The sequence below is a fragment of the Panthera leo genome, chromosome A2 (genome assembly GCF_018350215.1).
Source record: "Panthera leo isolate Ple1 chromosome A2, P.leo_Ple1_pat1.1, whole genome shotgun sequence".
NCBI classification, from domain to species: domain Eukaryota; kingdom Metazoa; phylum Chordata; class Mammalia; order Carnivora; family Felidae; genus Panthera; species Panthera leo.
This window is the reverse complement of record NC_056680.1, coordinates 162409361-162431873: the sequence shown is the minus strand read 5'-3', so window position 1 is coordinate 162431873 and position 22513 is coordinate 162409361. Positions and strand designations below refer to the sequence as shown.

The following is a 22513-nucleotide window of genomic DNA, read 5'->3' as shown; positions in this document are numbered from 1 at the left end:
CTTCACAGAGCCACCAGGCCAGTCCTTCAGGATGGGAGCCAGACCACGCCATTCTGGTTGACCTCCAACAGCGTCCCATGTCACTCAGATGAAGCCCTACCTGTCCCCCACCTCCCCCCGCCACCCCCAGCCACTGCCCTCCTGACCTGTCCTGGGATCCTCCCCCACAGCTGCCCGCCTGGTTCCCTCGCCCGTGTCCCTCAGATTTCCGCTCAGATGTCCACTGGGCCCTGGGGCCATGGTCAGGGCGGCCTGGCAGCAGCCAGGCCCCTGAGGGAGGGTCTGGCCAGTGGCGCTGGAGCCACAGAGGAAAGAAACGCTCCCTAAAGCAAAACAAGGCAAGAAGAACCCTGGCCTCCCTCGTGCTCCCACATTCCAGTCTCCCCCACTGCCTCCCAGTGGCCAAACCTGGCCAGACCGGGAGTGGGATCAGTTGGCGAAGGATCTGGGGACCACAGTTCCCGGCAACACAGAGCCGGGCGGGACAGAGAACGGATCCCAGGGCAGAGGCAAATGATCACACAAAAGCACACCCCCTGCAAGAGAACACCTCTCCCCACAAGCTGAAAAACCAGTCTCTTATGAGGGCGTGGTCAGAATGACAGAATTCTCTAGCGGTCTCCCTTCTCGAACGAATGAACGAATTGCATCAGTTTCTTAAGGCTGCAAAGATAAAGAAAAGATTTGGAAGCAACGATCCAACCAAGACTCTTGAAGCTCCAGCCGTCCTCGCATCGTAGCCGGAGGACCGTGGACAGAGTGCCGGGCTCGGTGCTGACCCAGTGAGCACGGCGTCTCCGTGTGTGCTCTGTATCAGTGCGGAGCCCCCCACGCAGCCCTGCACTTCACGTTGTCCCCAGAAACCCTGCATCGTCGTCCACGAGCTTCTGGGAACTCCCTTGCATCCCGTGTGAGTAAGCTGCAAGGACAGCAAAATGTTCTCCCAGGCTGCCCAAAGAACAATGGACTTTGTAATCGTGCCTTACCTTTTTCCACCTAGAGGGTAAAACGCTACAGTGAGTAGGGACAGAAAACAAAACGAAACAAGGTAAGGCCTTTTGCGCAATGGTCCGTTGGGAGTACGTGTCGCAACGATTCAAAATGACCTTTCGCAGGTCCACGGCATGGAGGTTTACTTGGGAAGTTTCTCTCTCCGCGTCCTCTTCCCAGACCTCATGCAGCTCTTCGGAGTTATCGTTAGGAACGTCTCATAGAATATCTTTTTGGCCCCCAGGGCACAGAAGGGTGGTCCAAAACCACTAGGTCCTTGACAGCCTCCCGGCACATCCAGAGCCCTTGAAACGAGCGTAAAGTGCTAAGGTACAAAGACGGGGATAGGCCCTGGAAAGTGTGCGCACTTTAATTCCAGGTGTGCTCGGGCCCTCTGGGAGGGACACAGCTTTCTCTGAGAGTCAGGCTGGAAATCGTACACCCGCATTAAGGGTTGGATGTCAGGAGGCCAAGGTCGGCACACACCTGAAAACCCAGGACACGAGCTCTACTCTTGAACACTCCCAATCCCAAGGGACTGCCAATATATTTTTTTTCCTGGAGCCTTGTTCATAACAGGCATTCTAGAGGCCGGGTCTGGACCTCAGCCGCAAGTCCCACGGACCAGTGTTTCACACTGGGTGCTGCTAAGCACCCCCTCGTGCAAGTTAATGTTCCCGTTTGTACTGCCATGTATGAACTTTGGGGCCGGTGTAATTACCGAAGTCATGTTGTTTGCTCGGGGAAATTACTATACTGAATTTGCATTATTTAATCATGCCCCAGATAGGTGAGCGAGAGGTCACAAATCGGCCACGAGCCATATTCAGATAACGGTGGTAGTCTGCGTTTCCCTGGGTTAATCCGTATGCCTCTAGCGTGTTCGAAGCTCAGAACTGCAGCCCAGGGAGCCCAAACCCATTCCCTGGATGGGAGGAAATGCTGGATCACCAGGACAAAAGTCACACGGCCATGCCGTAAGGCAGTGATGAAAGCAGCCACTGGCAGAACCAAAGACTTGATTCCCAACTAATGCTGTTTACGTGACTACTACCCTTAGTCAAGGAAGGGAACATAATTGCTGGGATTACCTATTCTTTTATGTAGCCAACAGACGCCTCTCGGCGGCCCAGCGCTGCGGGCCACACGCACCCTGCTTGCTGAATCTGTCATTCTTTAGAACTGCTGAGTGTGCGTTTAGGCACAGAGCCGGTCAAGACACCAAGCTATTCTCTAGGGAAAAAAAAGGGAACGGCAAGCCTGTTCTTTGGGAGAATATTGCCACAGAGTTTACCTGTATCTTCATCCAAAGTACTTCTCGGGTTGCGTGAGCAGGACGACCTACGGTTGACCGGCATTACGGATGGAGAGCCATCCGAAACAAAGATAAAGGGGGTGGCTTGGGTGGGGGTGGCACGCTTTTTTGTCTCTTTCCAGAGGGCACTGCAAATTAAAATCAATGGACAGAAGTGAAATGGATATCAAAGCCCGCTCCGACAGCTGGTCTCAGTTTCCCTCCTCCGTAAGATGTCTCTGAGGGTTCTCCTAGGGGATTTTCATAGAAAAAAAAATGGTGGTGGGAAATGGGGTTAATAACATCTCCTCCCGTAGATGTACTAAAACGTGTAAGACGCCCCAGCACGGGCACATAGTAGCTTCAGCACCTCTCATTATTATCAGCCTGGACAGATGATGCCCCCAATGGAAACATCTCCAATAAGCTCCTGTTCTCTGAGAAGCACTGTCCTGAACCATCTGCGGGGAAGGACCAGAGGTCTTTTTGTTTACTTGTTTTTAATTTTTAAAAATTATTTTGCTAAGCTTATTTATTTTAAGAGAGAGAAAGTGCAAGCGAGGGAGGGGGAGAGAGAGAGAGAGAGAGAGAGAGAGAGAGAGAGAGAGAGACTCCCAAGCAGGCTCCACACTGTGTGCTTGGAGACCAGTGCGGAGCTCGAACCCTGTAACCGCGAGATCATTACCGGAGCCCAAGCCGGATGCTCAACCGACTGAGCCACCCAGGCGCCCCCCGTCTTTAATTTTCAATTCACCGGGCAATGATACTTCCGAAAAGTTAAATAAAAAAGCGATGACCGAGGCAATAAAATCAACAAAGACGTACAAAATATACAATCAAGACAAAATACAAGAGTCCGTTAAAGGGGCCTTAGCAATCTTCCAAAGATTCTCTCGCAGATGGGGAAGTGACGTGCTCACGGTGACAATAGACCAGCGGCAGTGCTGGGACAGGACTCGAGTCGTGCCCCTGGAGCCCGCAAGGTGGGTCCCCCCGCACCCCTCAGTCCTGGTTGGCCTCCGTTTCTCACCCTTCCATCCATCAGAAGGTCAGGGCCACACCAGGGGGAGGCGAATGCAGTCTCTGCCCTGGGTTAAAATTCAAGGGAGTGCCAAAAAACTCAGTCATCACCATAAGTAATATTTCAATGAGGTTATTTTTTTATAGGCAAGGTGATGCTGCGGTAACAACTAATTATCAAAATCTCAGTGGCCTGACCCATATCGATCAAGTCCGACGCAAGCTGTCCTCCCCTTTCTTACTGTGCACCATCCAGAACACATGGTCTCTAAGATCAGAGCAGCAGAGGAAAAGAAAGCTGAGGGAGAATACCAGCTCCTCACCGCTTGACCCGGAAATAATTCCCACTAAATCTACTCCCATTTCATTGGCCAGAATTCATTACATCCTATCCTAACTGCCAGAGCACTGGAAAAGGTAGAGAATCACACAGATATTCGGCGACCCAAGAGCCTCTGCTTTACTCTTGGTGTAAGGGAATATATGTGTATATATATTACATATACTATATGTAATATGTTATAAACTTATTGTGTATGAACTTAGGTATGTAAACTTTATATTTTATATACGAACTTTATATAGATTACATATAAACCTAATATGTAAGATTATTATACGTACAGACTTGTTATATATATATGATATATTTATACATTTATTTATATATATAAACTTACATGTAGGTACACTTCATACCAAAAAAAGTCCGAATTTTTCATAAAGACAGGGTCAGTAAAAGTGCATAAGATTATTATACATGTAGACTTGTTATATATTTATATATATACACTTATATGTAGATAAACTTTATACCAAAAGAAAGTCAGAATTTTTCATAAAGAGGATCTGTGAAAGTGCTGACCTGAGCAATACTAGAGACAGGCAAAAGGCAAAATCAGTAATGCTTGTCTTCATTTAAAATTTTGAGCGTGGGTGGCTCAGTTGGTTAAGGGTTCAACTTCAGCTCAGGTCATGATCTTGGGGTTCGTGGGTTCGAGCTCCGGGCAGGGCTCTGCACTGTCAGTGTGGGGCCTGCTTGGGATTCTCTCTCCCTCCCTGTCCCTCCCCCACTCGTGCTTTCTCTTTCTCTCTCTCAAAATAAACACACTTAAAAAAACGTTTTAACGTTTTGTATATTCTGTTCGGCATAGATTTTATTGCATTAGTTTTGCAAAGGAAGTCATAGATCTGCGCGTTCAGCGACAATCAGTGGGAAGGGTTTCCTCGACACTGCTGCTTGGCAAGCCACAGGATGGGGTTTCGGAAGGCACCCCAAAGCGAAACCTTCAGAAAAATCCCATTTTTAAGGCTTATTTATTTTTGAGAGAGACAAGAGAGAATGAGCAGGGGAGCGGCAGTGAGAAAGGGGGACAGAGGATCCGAAGCAGGATAGCACAGAGCCCGATGTGGGGCCCGAACCCACAAACCGTGAGCTTGTGACCTGAGTGGAAGTGAGATGCTTAACTGACTGAGCTACCCAGGCGCCCCCTCAGAAAAAATTCAATCTTAAGACTGCACTGATTGGAAGACATATGATCAATTTATGCATATCTTATCGGAAGGAAAAACAATGGTAAGCTTCTTCTGGCACTGTCCATAAGAAACACCCAGATTTCAGAAATATTAACAACCACAAAAGGCTCTTAAAATGCCAGCAACATGGTAAAACATTTTAATTCAGGGTTCCCGGGCACTAAAGTCTGCACTCCAACAAAATAAACTCAGAGAACAAATCAATTTTATTAATGAATGACTGGGCATAGGTACACGGATCAACTGACCCAAGTACCTATTAAAACAACTGCTAACCACTTCCCATCACCAGGGACAGGGCCCAGGCAAAGCGTTGAGCAGTGGCTTCCTGGTTCTGAATCCCTTCCTGGTTCTGAATCCCATCCTGGTGGCTCTTCTCGACTTCTCTTGCCTGTCTACTCGCCCCTTCCCACCCGTCCATCTTTCCTCCCAAAATCAGTTCTCATCAAATGGAGTGACTTGCACGGCCTGGCAAATTATTACCGCGACAGGGATTAAAACTTTAAGCAAAAGGGGTGAAATTTAAGTGACAGTTGGGGAGTAATTTTGAGTGGGTAAGGGTGGGCTCCCTTGGTCGCAAAGGTAAAGCCCCCTCTTCCTTTTCAACTACTAACCAGGGTTTCTAGCGTTTAGGGGAATGATGAGGTCTTAGGTGTCCCCCACCAACCAGTCAGAAAAAGGTCAAAGCCTGAAATTCCACACCTGTGGGCCCGGGATGGCCACCGGGTTTTTGAACCCAGACTAGTGGGCTCCAGAACGCTCAACCTTCGGTCAAGCAAGCCGTGCTCTAGGATTTTCCAGTCTGGCTTCGTTCTAGACTAGCAGGGGAGAAAGAGAAGGAAGATTAAAAAAAAAAAAACAAAAAAAAACCCCATGAACCAAGGAACCCCCCAGACTGCAGGGGATTTTAGACCAGATGATGGAACGTGGATCGGAAGGAAAATAGGAAAGATGGCTGAAACACGGGGCTTCTGGCTGGGTGGGAAGCGCCACCTAAGGGGGTCCCTGAAGCGGGCTAATTCCTCCTCCTCCTCCTCTGAGGGGGGGGAGGGGGCACTCGGCGAATCTCCGCATCGGCATCCGGACAGGAGTTGAGGCTGCGTCCTCACCTTCTTCCTCTGGGTAAACCTGATTTTCTGATTGCGGGGAGAGATGGGGCTGACGTCAGCATTCAAGGCGCTGGAGTGACTTCGGGAGTCACTTCGTCCTCAGAACCTAGAGCCAGAAGGGAGGCGGCTCCCTACCCAGCATTCACCCCTCTTGCGGCCGGGGGCCGAGGTCGCGCCATCCTGGGGCCCTCGGAAGGGGGACGCCACCACGGACGCCCCCGGCCCTCCGCTACCGGCCGTGCTACGGCGGCAACGCAGGGGCACGTGGAAGCCTCGCCCGCGATTTCCGCCCCCGTTGATTTCCGCAGTCCCAGCAAGTCCGCGTTTGGGGCGGCGCGGGGCTGCGGCTCCTGCGCCCGCACTTACCGCCGCCCCACTGCGCACCCCTCGGCGCACCCGAGAAAAGCCGGGTGTCAGGCGGGTGGGGTGGGGTGTGAACCCCGCTCCCCGGTAACCCCGACCGCCCTCCGGGCGCCTGCGGGTCCGCACGCCGGGTGGGGAGGGGCCCGGGGCCGCGGTTTTCCCGGAAGCAAGTGCGGGTCAGCGCGCGTCCCGCCGCAAGCCCCGGCTTCCGCCGCTGCGGGGTGGCCCGGCAGGGCGCGGCGGCGTCGCAGGGGGCTCGGGCCAGGAGCCAGACCCCGGGGGACGAGATGCTGCGCAAATCAGCTCCAGGCCGGTCCCGCGCCGCCGCGGCCGGGAGACCCCGCCCGCCGGGCAGGCGACAACGTGCGGCGACCCGGGGGCGGCACGGGGAGCGGGCGAGCGGCGTGCGCCGTGCACTTCCTGTTCAGTGCACGCGGCCTTCCACCGCCCCGCGCTCGCCCAGCCTGCCGGGCCGCGCCGCCCCTCGCCGCCGGCTCCCTGTCCCCGGGACGCGGCGCGGCGGTGGGACGCAGCGGGCGCGCCCTCCGGCTGGCAGGGCCGCGCCAGCCGAGCCGCCGCCCGAACTTCGGCGCGCAGCCGAGCGGGGAGCCCAATTGCCGGGGCGTTCGCGTTTGCGCCTCCTCCTCCCTCCCCCCCGCCCCATCTCGCCCAGAAGGGGGACGGGCCGAGTTCCAGGCTCGCGGCTGGTTCATTCTGCGGCCCAGGATTATATTTACACACACACTGTCCCACTCTCGCCAGATTGTCCGCTTCGGCGCAGGCACGGGAGGGTTGTTTTCCAAAGTACCGTCTTTCCCTGCACCTGCCTTTCAGATCACCTCTGGGAACCTGTGGGAGGAGCTGACAGGGTGGACAATGTTGCTTCGCTTTGCAAAAGGAAGAAAACTTTGTCACCCAGAGGGAGACCTCTGCCACGCGTAACCCGGAGAGAGACCAAGAACCAGGACAGACTTTGGCTTTGATTTTGCATCGATGAGCCCGTAAAGAGGAAGAGGACACGTGAACTCGGCGCACACGCCGACCGCCATCCTCCCCGGTGGCGGCGGCCCCAGGTACCTGCGCCACCTTCCCTCCCCGCGGAAGTCCCCACGCGGTGTCTCCGGGGTGGAAGGCTAATAATCATCAAGAGCGCGCGGCTCGAGGCCGACGGCAGGGGCCGGGCGAGGAAGGAGAGGACCGAATTGCAGGAACGAGTTACCCGGAATTAACTTCTGGTTAAAGTTATGGGAAGCTCGGCCATGGACACCAAGAAGAAGAAAGAGGTTTCCAGCCCCGGCGAGAGCAGCGGCAAAAAAAATCCCAGCCAGAAGAGGCGTTCGCTGCGAGTGCACATCCCGGTGAGTGCCAGCAGCGCGGTGCCCGGCTCCCCACCCTCGCCCGGTCGTCTACCCCGGCGCCGAAGCGGTTAACGCGGGACGCCCCGCGCGCGTCGTGCGTGCCCCTCCTGTCACTTTGGGCCGCCCGGGGATGGGTGGCGGCGCGGGGTCGAGCTGAGCCGCCGATCCCGGGCTCCATCTGTCTCGGCGACCGTCAGCGGCGGCGGCACGGGAGGGGGCGCGCGGGGCGGCCGGTGGCGGGCTGGGCGTAGCCCCGGATCCCGCCTGGTGCGGGTGCTGGGGGGCGGCGCGTAGTGTTGTTTTGTTGAAAAAGGACGGTGTGGACTGCGCTCCGGGGAGGTGGAGCCGCGCGCGGCTGCCGGGGCCGGAGGGGCGGGGCAGTGGGCGGGGACAGCGCGCGGGAGGCGGGGGGGGGGGGGTGGGGGGGATGTGTGTGGCTGTGTAGCTGCGCCCCGAAACGGACCTTCCCCCTTCCCAGTTCCCCTCGGGGTGTGCCTGGGCCCGGGGCGCCGGCGGGGGGGGGGGGGGGGGGTTCCTCTGCAGCCATTCCTTGTGCCTGTCCCCGGGAGCACATTTCGGGCATTTGGGGGTTCGGGACTCCCTAACGCGTGCGGAGCTGCCACGAACTTCAGCCCCGGCCACGCCGGCAGCCCCGCCCGGACTTTGGCGACTTCGATCGGTCTGCGGCTCGACTCTGTCCAACTGGAGGGAGCGCCGGGAGGGGGCGTGCGCCCACCCTGGGTTTTGGCTACCCAGGGGAGCCGCGGCCTTCCCCAGCGTCCCCATCGGGAAGTCAGGTGGTGGGGCGTGCGGCGCAGCCCCTACGGGCACTCGAGAGAAACCCCCAACTGGGTCACGCCCCTGACCTCCACCAGCCAAGTAGATGTTTGTCCAGATACATGGACGGACGGACGCACGCACGCACACAGGCACAAACATACACACAGAGCGGTGGGCTCCGTGAAGAATGTTGGTTCTCTCCCTGGGGACGTTTAGTTCTCTCTCGGGGGATGACCGGTTCTGGGCACCGGGTGGGAGTGCGAGGTGAGTCCCACCCTCTGAGGACTGCCTCCGACAGGGCAGGGCTGGGGAGGGGCTGCTGGCCTCTCACTTCCCCTCTGCGAACCCCGTTAGGCACTTTCCTTCAGTGTTTGTTGAACAAAGTCCCCCCCTTTCCCTTCCGTGTGTGCGTACACTCCCGCCTTATAGCGACGTTGAAATAAAACAATTCACGGGAAAGCTCTTGCGAACGTAAATAGTGTGGTATGAATGTATGGTTGTCACATCTGCATCAGGGCAACTGGTTTTAAAAAGAGAGGCCTAGAGAGAAGAAAATGACACTGCCCAGTGTCAGGCCATATTGTACCCAGGCGGACTGGTGAGGACGGTTCCAGATGCGGTGTTGGGGCTGCTGGAGGGGCGGTGCTGGTGGTGAGTGCGGGACAAAGTCCGGAACCCAGAAAAAGACTTGAGGGGCCAGGCTGTGAAAGTGGGAAGGCCACGGTGTAGCTGGAATCCTCTGACCACCCTTCTTGCTGCTGGACGTGATTTTGGCTGCTTTCCACAACCTTCTTGGCATGATCCATCCCATACCAGAAGTGCTTTTCACTCAGTTGTCCCACACATGTGTCTAGTGCGCTGGTTGATGGCGAGATCAGGGGTGAAAGAGAGGGTCTCTGTCTCCTTCCTTATAGGGCTTGTATTTGCTGGTGGGACCGGGGCGGGGGGTGGGGGGGGCGAGCTTCTTCTCCTTGACCATCTAGTAATTGCCTGTTGACCGCTGCACCGGGTTGGTGAGAGTCATACTCTAGTTGGGGAAATATGGCATTCAGACAGATGCTGGCACATGACCCAAGGGCATCCGATGACCGGTGCTGGCAGCCACTGCTTTCAGAGGGGAGAGAGGGAGAGGGGACAGCGTACTGACGTGTTCCGAGAGACATCAGACCCAGAGGTGGTAGGCAGGACAGAGCCACGTGTGAGAAGCCTGGATTACTCCCACCAGCAAACCAGCTGGAGCACCTCCGTGAGTTGGGGGTTGGATGATGGCTTCCGGGTACAGCAAAGAGCCCCTTCTCATGGAAGAAAGGGTGTGGGAATCAGAAATGGAGTGAGGCCCCATCAAGGAGGGCCCTGAAGTAAGCTTGCCAGATTTAGCAAATAAAAATTTTGGATAAACAAGGAATAACTTTTTAGTACGTGAATGTCCCATGCGCCATTTGGGATGAACTTGTGCTGAAAATATCATCCATCGTTGTCTGAAATCCCAGCTTGGGTGTCCTGTATCTTTCCGGGCAGCTCTCACTGGTCCAGTGCACCCTCAGGAAAGAGCCCTCGTGAGGTCCCTAGTGTGTCCACACAGCTTGTCTGTGCACTGAATTGGATTGAGTCCCTTTTGGACATGATCAGCCCCAGTCTTTCCCCCCGTATCTGGTGCATGAACAGAACCATGACCTAGGGTGTCGGGGTGTTGGAGTCACGGTGAACCTCCCTCCCAGGCTCTGATTATCTTACCGTCTTTACTCTCCTTGCTACCAATAGCACCTGCTGTGCCCTGAGACACCAGAATGGGGGATCCATTTCCGAGGTTGCCCTAGGGCCTATGGGTTATAGCAGGTAACAGAGACCTGGAATCACGAACTATAGTAACTGATGAACTGAACGCGATGAAGGGAGAATGGCCCTTGGGCCTGATGGAGGATGAAGCCCGGCTTGGTTTTAGTCCCTTCCTTAGGTGGCCGGGCTCACCCCTTTCTGGCAAAGGGGAAGGTGGGAGAGAGGGGAGGAAGGGGAAGCGGGAGTTCGGACTCCTCTGGGGGTTGCCCGGGGCCCGTAAAGGAACGAGATGGGCGCCATGTTTAGAATCGTGGTGGGTTGGCGCCTCGCCCTGGTTCTCTTCCCTCAACCTTCCTCCCCAGTGTAAAGCAGGAATAATAATGAAGGTGGTGGGAATGGTTTTGGAAAGTAACTCCTTGGAAGCCTAGCCGTGTGTGGCATTCTGCCAGAATTTTGCCAGAGAAACTGTTGTCTGGAGAAGGTATATTCTTTTTTTTTTTTTTTTTTTGGTACCAGAAGAAGCAGCTTCTCTATTAATGCTGAAATTCATATGTCCCAGACCTTTTTAAATTGATAACTGTGGACCGGCATACTGTGGGTCTTTGGAACTGTTTAGAAGCCAGTGATAGAGCAGGAGGCCATGGGGGAGGGAAGGGCTTCAGAGAGAAGGACTCTGCAGGAGCCTGAGGGGACACCGAGGCAGGCCTGCAGGAGCTCAGGCTCCAGGGGCCCGGTATTTACCGCCAATGGAAGGCATGGGTCCCCGGGCCTCCTGGGAGAGGTGCTCCAGAAATCCTTCACGGTCGCTGGAGACACACTAAAACTAGAGCCAAGAGTAGCTGGCTGGTCGCAGAAGGTTGTGAGCACAGCACTTGGCTCGGGCAGGCCGGTCACTCGTGATGGCTTTGCCCGTGGAGGGAAGCCTGACACTGCTTGAGGCCCAGCGCCTTCTACACGGGGGATGCGCCTGTGGCTTGCACGTGACCAATAGCCTCCATCCAACCACTTCCACTCTGTTCGGGGACCCCAGAAGGGGGGTGGGGCATGGGCGGGACGCAGGCGGGGCCAGAGCCGCCCTTCTGCCCACCCCCGGCCCCCGGGGCGTGGAGGACCGAGCGCCTAGAGTGCTGGCTACCTGTCACATCACTAAAATACCGCAGCCTGAGCCTCAGTGAAAGGCAAGGGATGCCATGCAGTACAGGGAGGGTGTCGCTTTTGTTCTTGGCCTTGGCCTTGGTCAGTTTGTACCCCTTGAACAAGATTTGTTGAGTAGGGGTTTCAGGCAGGGTTTTCTGTGGTTCCTGGACCAGCTTAAGTACAAACACCCGTTGTTTGTTTACTACATAAAATCCTGAGTAACAGCCCAGACCTACTGAATCAGAATCTCTGAGGAGTGGGACCATGGTTCCGTGTTTCTGATAAGTTCTCCAGGTGTGTCTTATGCTTACAGTGGTGTAAATATTAAAATAATTGTTTTTCAACTTCCCCAGTGTTAGTACTGATCTCTTTCTTCTACCCCTGTGAGTTATTCTTTCTACCTGTCTATCTGTTTAGGTATCCATTCATCCATCTGTCCATCCACCCATCCATCTACTTATGTATCTGCCTATCTATCTATCTATCTATCTATCTATCTATCATCTATCCATCCATCCATCCACTTATGTATGTATGTATGTATGTATGTATCTATCTATCTATATATCATCTATCTACTTATCCATCCATCCATCCACCCATCCATTTATGTATCTATCTATCCATCTATCTATCCATCTATCCATCTACTTATGTATCTGTCTGTCTATCATCTATCTATCCATCCATCCATCCATCCACCCACCCATCTATGTTATCTATCTATCCATCCATCCATTTATCCATCCATCCATCCATCCATCTACCCATCCACCTACTTATGTATGTGTGTATGTATGTATGTATGTATCTATCTATCTATCTACCTACCTACCTGTCATCTATCTTATCTATCATGTATCCATCCATCCATCCATCCATCCATCCATCCATCCATCCATCCAATCCATCTATCTACTTATGTATCTGCTTGTCTGTCTATCTATCTATCTATCTATCTATCTATCTATCTATCTATCTATCTATCAGCTATACATCCATCCATCCATCTTCATCTGTCATGTATACTTTTCCAGTTGTCATTGGGAAGAGATGTCCTTGGCTACTGACTCTTGAACAATGGTAAGATACTTCTGGCTCCCAAATAAATATGGAAGCCCACATCCACCCCCAGCCAGGGTAGCCCAGTGCGGGCCAGCCTGTCAGGGCACAATGGAATGCTTCTTGATTCTGCCCTATGGTGCATCTTGGACGCCCTGAGTGTAGGCTCTTCTAGGGCCCAGAGTATGATATCAGGACACTCAAGCTTCAGGCGAAGCTCCCCAGTGATGGAGTCTCCAGAACTGTCCTGTGGCTCCAGGGTTTATAAATGAGGGCGGCGTACCCCTCCACAGCTTTCAGGGTGTGAGTGTGGCTGACTGGGGAGTGGGCTTCCTGAAGCATGGGCATAGCACGTTGGCTGAATGTCAGGAAGGCACAGTCGGGCCCTGAGCCTGTGGAGGGAATGGGCGGGAAGAGTATGGATAAAGAAGTCCCCTTCCTTGTGGGCTCTGCCCTGTGGCTTGTGCACACATCTCCAGGGACCAGCTCCCTTAGCCATATAAGCAGAGCATGCACAAAACTAAGGGATTTGCTGAGTCACCGTTCTGTGCCCTGGGGTGTGCCCTCGGGCTGGGATACACCCTTATCTCATCCCCCCCCACCCCACTTCACAGGTGGCCCCGCTGAGAACAAGCACACCCCGCCCCCATCCCATGGTTGGATGACAGGTGGAAATGGAATGTGAGAGCCCAGCCTCTGCTGCTGGTGCTCACTGGGTCCTAGTACCCCATCTGTGGAGGGGTTCGAGACCCTTGAGCAAACCAGGCTCTGATGACCTCTGCAACTATGGATGTCATGGAGCATGATTTCAGCAAGCGGACATCTCTAGTACTCAGGTAGCAAAGACAGAAGCAGCCACCCAATATGGCTCGAATGCCCAGTATCCCGTCTTCCCACACGTCGTGTTAGGGTTTTCGTTGCTTTGCAAGTACTCCCCTGCCCTGCTTGCTTTGAGCTGGCCTCCTCCTGGGGTGAAACCCAGCAGAGCTATATTCTACTGCTAACGTCCAGCCAGAGGTAGGACTTCTGAGGTTCCTAACCCCCAGATGGACTGAAGGAGCATGGAAGCACTTGGCCCTTACCTTCTCACCCGCTCAGACCTCATCCCATAACTTCTAATTTTTTTTTAATGTTTTTTTTTAAATTTTTTAAATGTTTTTTTCTGAGACAGAGAGAGACAGAGACAGACAGAGCATGAGTGGGGGAGGGGCACAGAGAGAGAGAGGGAGACACGGAATCTGAAGCAGGCTCCAGGCTCCGAGCTGTCGGCACAGACCCCGACGCGGGGCTCGAACTCACAAACCGCGAGATCGTGACCTGAGCCGAAGTCAGAGGCTCAACTGACTGAGCCACCCAGGTGCCCCTTTAATGTTTATTTTTGAGAGAGAGAGAAACAGAGTGTGAGAGGGGGAGGGGCAGAGAGAGAGAGGGAGACAGAAATTGAAGCAGGCTCTAGGCTCCGAGCTGTCAGCACAGACCCCGACACGGGGCTCAAACCCACAAACCGTGAGATCATGACCTGAGCCGAAGTCGGACGCTCGACCGACTGAGCCACCCAGGCGCCCCCATCCCATAACTTCTAAATCGGTTTGTATCTTCTCAAACCATTCAGACAAATACATGTGCTTTTCCATGAGGCTGTTTCCCTGTTTTCTTTTACTTTTCCCATTTTTCCTTTTTGATTTGTTCAGCTCACTGCCAACGATGTTCTGTTTCTGGGCACCATTTTACTTTTATGGGGGCGACCCTGGTTGCTAAACAGGGCAGCCGTCCCTACAGAGCTGGGTTAGAATCCAGCTCTGTTTCCCCATTCCTCTCCAGCCACCCTCCCTTTGACCCAGAACAGTGAATATGATGGCACGCGAAAACACCACTTGTCTCCTGCCTCTTTCAAGACGGTGGCCCAAACCGTCTTGAAACCCCATGATGCCAAACCAGAGGTCAAATTGTCGTCAAGGTCTTTTAAAATCTAGGGCAAATCAAGGCCCATGAGGCGCAGAGCCGTCAAGAGCTGAGGCCGAGTCCTTAATTTGCTTGGTGAACTGACTGTGATCTTCCTCTAACGGGGCAGAGGAGCCTTGTGGCGGTCAAGCTGTGTCCCTGAGGCTTACCCACGGGGATCCTTAGAGACCCCACTGCACAGCGTATGCAGCTGGGACAGAGGAAGGGGTCGGCTCTTCCCGGGCCCGGCTTGGCCTCCAGGGGACAGCTGGCGTGGCCCACGGCGACATGGTTAATCCCAGCCTCACTACCTCGTTCTTCCACTGCCTACTTTGAAAATAATTTGGTCTCCATTCTTTTCCTTCCTGTTGACAGGAAGCCCTTCTCTGCCGGCTCAGGGGCTTGTCACAGACCAATCAGATATCATCCAGGCTTTGGGGTTTCTGCCAGGGCCTCTGTGTTTTGATGTACTCTGACCTGGCAGTGAGGTTGCTGGACAGTGTGCAACAGAGACCGATTTGCTCTTGGTGGCCCCAGGGGTCCAGCCTTTTTTCCATGAGGCCAAGGCTGTGGGAAGCCCTGCATCGCTGTCCCCTTGCTGCGGAGGGGGAGCACAGAGAGGGCTCAGCCGGCTGCATAGCCCAGCTCAGGACGGCACTGGGGTGACCTCCCTTTGTGCGGGGGGGGGGGGGGGGTGGGAGGAGGGTGGGGCGATGGGGGAGCCGTAGAAAGGACACAACCCGGCCATGGGACACCGACTTCTTGCTCTTGAAAGAGAAGGAGGGCTGGGGGATGGCTGGGGATCACATTTACGGGTAGGTAGGGTTAAAGCTGGCACTGGGAAGCCAGTCGATTCATTTCTGTCTGTTTTCCAGGCGATGGGGTGGTTCTCAGGATACAGAGATGAACAGGGTTATGGGTTGAATTGTGTCCCCCAAAAGATCTGCTGAAGTCCTAACTCCTTGGTGCCTGTGCACGGGACCTTATTTGGAAATAGGGTCTTTGCGTGTGTGATTAGCCCGGTTAAGATGAGGCCATTAGGCCGGGCCCCTAACCCAGGATGACTGGCGCCCTTCTATGAAGAGAAGGGCGTAGACACTGAGGGAAGGTCATGCGAGGACGGACGCAGCTCTGGGTTCCTTCCTCTTGGTTCCACCCCTTGCGGCACGGGCCATGCGATAGCCACCGGGTCGGGGCCTTGAGGCTGTGATCACCTGGCCCCATTCTTGTCTACAGCATATTATGTAATCAAACACCCCAGAGAGATTCCTCCTCGAAATTCAGACACTGCTCGATGGGTAGTTTCATTCATAGTAGCTATGACTGATCAATATCATCGACTGTAAGATACCACCTGGGATGGCAGGGTTGTCATCAGATTTGGCTAACACTGATGGACCACTTGCCATGGGGCAGGCCTGTATTTTTATATAAGCCACCTCTCTATCTCACCAATCAGCCTACTGTTATCGGTGTTCCTAGCCTCACCGTAGACAAAGGGGGTAGGCTGTCTGTGGCTCACGGCTATTCTAGCCTAACCCACCTAGAAAACTCTCGGTTGTGTTTTCATTGGGTTTTTGATGTCTCTGCTTGGCCCCACTCCAGCCCCGGGCTTTTGATGGCTCGAGACCAGTCCAGGCAGCGTGGCAGCACGGGGGTGGGAGGTAAGGACTGCTCAGTAGGAAGGGGACACCACCCATGTGATGGGCGCGCGGGAAGCGAAACACCTGGTCTGGACAGCTGCCCTCTAGTGGTTTGCCAGGTCTCAGTACACTTTACGTGGCTCCTACATTTTTATTTCTACTTAATTTTTTTTTGAGAGAGCACGTATGCTCGCGTGCACGAGTGTGGGAGGGGCAGAAAGAGAAGGTGAGAGAGAGAATCCCAAGCAGCTCAGCACAGAGCGCGATTCGGGGCTCAGTCTCAAGACCATGAGATCACGACCTGAGCCAAGATCAAGAGTCAGACGCTCAGCCGACTGAGCCACTCAGACGCCCCAATGGCTCCTACATTTTTTAGAGGAAGGTCATTGAAAGCAATTCTTTATCTTTCTCATCTCAAAAAGAAACAATCCACCTTCTATAATTTCATAGCTCTTATTCTGTAGGTCTTTTTCATTTTTTTTAAATAATAATTGAAATAATGGAATATTTCATTTTTTTTTAATAATGGAATACTAAACCAGGAATTGGAAAATCCTGTGTCGAGTCTTCTGCCAAATAGCCAAAGAACTTTCTCTTGGTACGTCAGCAGACGCTTCGCGAAGGCCTGTTGTGTGCCAGGCACTGTGCAAGCCTCAGAGAGGACAATTGTGACCTTCTCCCGACCAGGCTTAGAGGCTGCAGAGGAGCCTTGAACATCTGTCACCATATCAGTTCACCTGTGCTGCCATCCAAACACCCCAGGGGCGCCTGGGTGGCTCAGTTGGTTGAGCCTCCAACCTTGGCTCAGGTCACGATCTCGCAGTCTGTGAGTTCGAGCCCCGCGTCGGGCTCACTGATATCAACCTGCTTCAGATCCTTGGTCCCCCTGTCTCTCTGCCCCTCCTCCGCTTGTGCTCGCTCTCTCTTAGAAATAAATAAACATTAAAAAAAAAAACAACCCAAAACATAGTGACTTAAGACAACACACGTTTACTATTTCTGAAGTATAAATAGTATATATAATAATTAGTATTATACGTAATCAACATATTGATTATATTATTACATAAATACACATTAACATATAGCTATATAAATATAACCTATTGACATGTTATTGAATTATAATATGTAAGACGATATGAAGGTCTTAAGTGGGTTTATATATTACATAATAACGTTATTTAATAATTAATGGTATATAATTAATATATACTTGTTTTAATTATATAACTAACACATAGAAGTGTATCTAGTATATAACGTGTATGTGTAATTCTTCTATGCTGAGATCGTGTACGAGGATTGCAGTCTGGGTCTCCACTGGGCTCCAGCGAGGAAGCAGGGCTTCCCGGAAGACAGGTGGGCTCCAGGGGGCTTTGAGTGACACAGGAGTGGTGGAACTGGGTACTCGCAAAGCTGGGCATCTGACGGGGTCGCCCAACCTTCCATTTCATCACCGGAGACGGGCGAGTGTCAGAGGTGCCGTTTGGCTCGTGGGGAGAGGTCAGTGCCAGGAGGACAGAGAAGTTACTTTCCTTGTCACTTTTCTCTGCTTGTGAAGTGTGTTTTGAGATTGACATGAGTGTGGGGCACAGGAAATAGAATGTTCTCAGCTCACAGAGGGAAATGCCGGGAAGCTGTACCAAACCAGTCTCAGGGAGTAACCCAGCCAGGTGACTTCCCTGCCAGGTGCCAGAGAAGGTGGGGGAGCTGACCGGGAACCCCTCAGAATGAAGAGGCAGCCTCGGGAGGTTAAGGGACTTGCCAGAGGTCACATGATTGGCCAGGGCCAAAGCAGGGAGGACAAACCAGGTTTCCTCCTGGAGGGATGCTGGGGAGTGAGGCGAGCCTTTGTGGCAGGGAAGGCGTCTGGAGAGCCACAGTCCCATCTGCCTGCCCCACTGTGGCTCTCTGCCAGAGTGACCTACACCTTGGGTTAGATCAGAAAACAAAGTCAAAGCAGTTCTGTTTTCAGTGGCTGAAAAAATTAATTAAAAAAAGAATTTATTACCATAATAAAATCATAATAAACAAAATGCAGAAGCTTAAGGTCCAACGGACATATTTGGTTGTATGCCTATTTAATGGTGAGCTACCCTCAAATGATCTTTGTTACTCTCACCTAAACATTGCTCTTAGCTAACGATTTTGGGCCTCTAGCTTTGGTCCTCTGGTGGCGGGGGAAGGAAAGAAAGCCAGATGGGGCAGAGGGAGAAGTTAGACTGTGCAGGAGTCACAACGAAGACCTTAGCTGACCCACTGGAACATTCTGGAACCGGGATGGTCCTTCAGAGTTGTCCTGGATTGGCGCAAGGGTGGCCAGACTTTTGTCTCCTTAATTAGATCACATGCTCCCTGAGGATAGCATGCGTCTGTACTTCCATGCCCTTGCCCCTGGGAAACCACCTCCGTGCGGCCAATTCGAACATTGACATTGAGGATATTGGTGAGGAAATGCAGAAGCCCGAGTAACTGGGGGAAAGAAAAAAATATGAGCAGTCTTTGAGAATCCAAATGCTTGGTTCCCTCGGTCTGCTAATTCTGAAAAATCTGGGTGAATCCATTATCTACAAATCTCATGAAAAAATAATTTTCAGGCAAACCATGTTTTGTTGGTTCAATAAAAGAGCAATTTTTTAGGAACCTTATTATATTCGTTCTTTTTTCCCTTCATCTCCGACCTGAGAAAGTTATTTGGGCTTTTGCTCAGGCTAACTGACTGGTAAGCGCGTCGTAAATATGTCAGGCGGTATTTTAGATGGCGTCGCGATCCTTCTCTGATTGGAACCCGGGCCGGCACCTAGACAGACGTAAGATGCCCTCACAAGCAGCGAGGGAGGGGACGGTTGGCCCAAGGCCAGGTACCAGCCTCTTGGCCTCACCGCCTTTGGACCAGAGGAGGGGGGAGCCTCCCCCACCCAGGCAACAGACACAGACTTAGCTGTTATTTGTGTGACTGTCTCTAGAACAGAATCCTTTGCGTCAGCAGGGAAACCGTGGTGGTTTTCATCTGTTCTGTGGAAGGGTGTCGTGGTAGGGGGTATAGGTTTGGGCATCAAAGGCCAGCGTTGCAATTCTAGTGCTACCATTTGTTCAGTGTCTTTTGGGCCATTTGCTGGTATTTTCTGAGCCTCAGTGTCCTCACCGGTCAAATGTGGGTAATAGTCCCCACCTCACAGGGCTTGGAGCGTGGACCTTGAAATGAGGTCCAGGGGGAAAATCAAGAATGTTGGCTTCCCCGCTCCTATAAAGGGGACCCATGGGTAAGATCACCCTAAGAATATAGTTGTGCCACCACCCCACTCCAGGTTTTCTGGGAGAGTCCCATGGTAAGATAATTTTATTCTTTTCAATGGAGGTGATTCTTAATTATACCTTCCAACGCGAATTTGTTTGTTTTTAATGTTTATTTAATTTGAAAGAGAGAGTCCGAGCATGAGCGGGGGAAGGGGCAGAGAGAGACAGAGGGAGACACAGAATCCGAAGCAGGCACCAGGCTCTGAGCTGTGAGCACAGAGCCTGACGCGGGGCTGGAACCCGTGACCCTTGAGATCATGACCTGAGCCGAAGTTGGACGCTTAATGGACTGGGCCACCCAGGTGCCCCAGGTGTGAATTTGTTTTTATCCCTTGTCATGCTGTGGCTAAATACATGCACGTATTTATGTCGCAGATCTCCTTAGTTACGGTGAGAGAGTTCAAACGGCCAAGGTGCTGTGCCCGCAGGGAGAGCCGGTGTGGGCCGCAGGGGCTGAGGGGTTGAGCCCCTAGCTGAACACGGAATGATCATGGAACATAGGCATGGCCTCTGCCGGGAACAACAGCTCTGGGTGGAGCTGCTGGGAGCTGGGCGGGGGTGCCGCACTGTCCCTTCTGTCTTCCGGTTCATCCCCCGTGAGGTGAGATCAACCCCCGCCTGCCTCCCAGAAGGACTTGGGGACCGTGTGTGATTCTCAGGCATAGAGTCTGTTTTGCGTCTGTTCCTCACAGGCTGCTGACGAGTCCTCGATTCGGAGAGGGATGGAGGCATGTGATGGGGCGATGAGGCTTCGACGGGGGGCTTCGTGTCCCCCCCCGCCCAGGGCTGGCATTTCGCGCTACCTGCCGAAACCGCAGGGGCTCGCCTGCCTCCTGTCCTCCCGGCCCTCAGTCCCAGCAGGCAGGGCCCGGGCCCACAGTGGCAAGACAGTGACCGCATGGCAGAAGGGAGGCTCCCTCCCAACCTCACGTCCGTCCGTCCGCCGGCTTTGATGGCTCGGGCCGGTCCTGTAACCAGAGATTTCCCTCTGCTGCCCTGATGACCCCTGTGGGCACAGGGGTCGGTTCCTTGTCACCCAGCTCAACACTGACCCCCGACAGAGCTGCACACGTACCCCTGGCGTGTTAGCACCCAGTCCTCACGCACCAGGGCGCAGTTCGGGGGGCCGGGAGGAGGCCTTCCTCCCGTCCCAGAGGCCGACGGGGTCGGACGGGCGGGGCCCAGCGTGGTCCCGCCGCCTACGTGGGGACTCGCTGCCTAGCTGGTGGGTGGCCTAGCAGGTGCCATAGAGAAACACGAAGTGTCACGGGCCACGTGGCTCTGACAACGCAAAGAGCGGCGCTGGGTGCTGATGCCAACTGCGGACCCGCTTTTGGGGATGAAGCCTCAGGCGGGCGGGGACACGAAGGCCCGTCCCCAAGGTCCCCACCAGAAGGCCCCCGAGTCATGCTGCGGGTCAAGCGCCCATTCGCCGTGGGGGTGAAAATCCCAGGACCGAAGACCCCAACGGGTTCCTGGCGTCCTTGGCTTCTTTCTTTAGAGAGTCACACGTCTCCGAGGGGGGCGATCCGCGTCCCACCCTTTTCCACACGCACGCGGGACTTCCTGTTGAGAGGAAGAGAAGGCCCGGACGACCGCGGCCACCGGCATCCCCTGGCGGGCACGGCTCAGAAGTAGCCCAGATGTCACTTCCCCCGGGGTCGGCGGTCCTGGGCGGTGCGGTGTCCCCTCCCCGCAGAAGCCTCAGGAGTCTGTTCTGTGACAGACGGGAGAGACGCTGACCTACATCCAGGTTTGCCTCAGAAGGCTCTGGTTCACTCCCCAGTGGAATTTATGTTCCACTGGTCTTTCTGGTCCCCCAGGGCACCCACATGTCCCGGCTGGGCTCTCGGGTGGACAGACTCAGACTCGGGGACAGACGCGTGGCTATTCGGGGAGGAGGGAGTGAGGTGCGAGGTGGTCTCACGAAGGCCTCAGCGGACACGTCAGAGCTGTGCTGGGTCAGTCAGTCATCAGATCAGGGCCGGCCCTGGCCCTGGACCCCGGGGCCCCCTCAGCCTGGACGCTTGTCCCCAGGGGAGGAGGAACAGAGGTCAGAGCTGTGCTGGAGGTGGGAGGGAGGGGTGAGGTCTGCCCCGCACCGTGCCGTCTGGGTGGCATATGACTCAGGGTCGGCCTGGAGAGAAAGGAAGGGAAACAGTGGCTGATGGACGACGGGGCGGTGGAAGTGGCTGAGGCTCGCCGCCGAGCCCGGTTTACTTACCGGGCGGGTCCTATGGGTGCCCCCATTCTGCAGGTGGGAATCCGTGCACGGCAGAGGCCGGGCTCCAGGCCCGAGCGGTCTGGCACCTGAGCCCCGTGCTGAGCCCCCGCGCCTTATAGCCCCGTGGTCTGGGGGGCCGTGCGCCCTGAGGACACGAGAGGAAGGGGTGAGCGACCCTCAGTCCTTGTTACAGGCTGACGGCAGACGGCTGAGTCTGAAGGCTTTCTCTGGGCCGGCTGACGGGTCCCCCTTGGGCCCAGCTGCTCTGTGGCAGGTGACGCCCCAGTGCTGAGCTTGTGTGCCTCCGTGGTCTGTAGCGGGGAGCCAGCCGGCAAGAGAAGAAGCATCCTGAATGCCACGCGGGCAAAGGAAGTGAGTTTTCCCCGCCCTGGACCATCATGTCATCTTGTATACGGTGCCGTCCTTCCCCTGCCCCTCGTCTCGGCCCAGGACAGGCCCTGACTCTCCTTTGTGGCCTCCGCCTCTAACCTGCCTATATTGTCCGCACACATCCTCCAGGGCAGTGGCCGGTCCTTGGCTGCTCGACAATGGATGGGTCGCAGGGTTTTTCCTAACGTTGCTTTCCCGAAATTACACTGTCTGTGGTCCCTCAAAGGGTGCCCTCGTTGTCAAAGCTGAAGGACGCAGACAGGCACTCAGGCCGCGGGCTTCCCACCAGCCTTTTCTCTTGTCATCTGTTCCCTTTTCCCCCTCCTTTGCTCTATTTTCTCTCCTCCTTTGTGTTTCTTTTTAATTTTTTTCCGTTTTCGTCCGTCTCCCTGCCCTGAATCTCTTCTCATCCTTTGTTTTGTTTCTTTGGGGCAAGGTTTCACCAGGCCTGAAAAACCTGCCTCCTGACCCAATTCTCTTCCCTGGGTTACCACACCCGCCGAGAGGCACTGGTGAGCCAGGTCCCTGTGGGGACACTGCCCCTCGTGCCGCGAGGCTTGCCTGCTTCTTTCTTCACCCGTCAGGTCACT

The 22513-nt window shown here is 54.2% G+C and overlaps 1 protein-coding gene across 3 annotated transcripts in view; it reads left to right on the top strand.

Annotated features, from left to right (window-relative positions):
• The first annotated feature begins 7038 nt into the window (after positions 1–7038).
• The window catches only part of PRKAG2 (protein kinase AMP-activated non-catalytic subunit gamma 2), a 258209-nt gene continuing 242734 nt past the window's right edge, over positions 7039–22513 (top strand). For 2 of the 3 annotated variants that reach the window (XM_042927129.1, XM_042927128.1), the window contains exon 1: positions 7040–7670. In XM_042927129.1, the coding sequence (XP_042783063.1) occupies positions 7557–7670 (114 nt within the window). In that variant the 5' untranslated portion in view covers positions 7040–7556. Of the gene's footprint in view, positions 7671–22513 lie in introns of all 3 variants that reach the window. The other variant, XM_042927131.1, reaches the window with a different exon arrangement.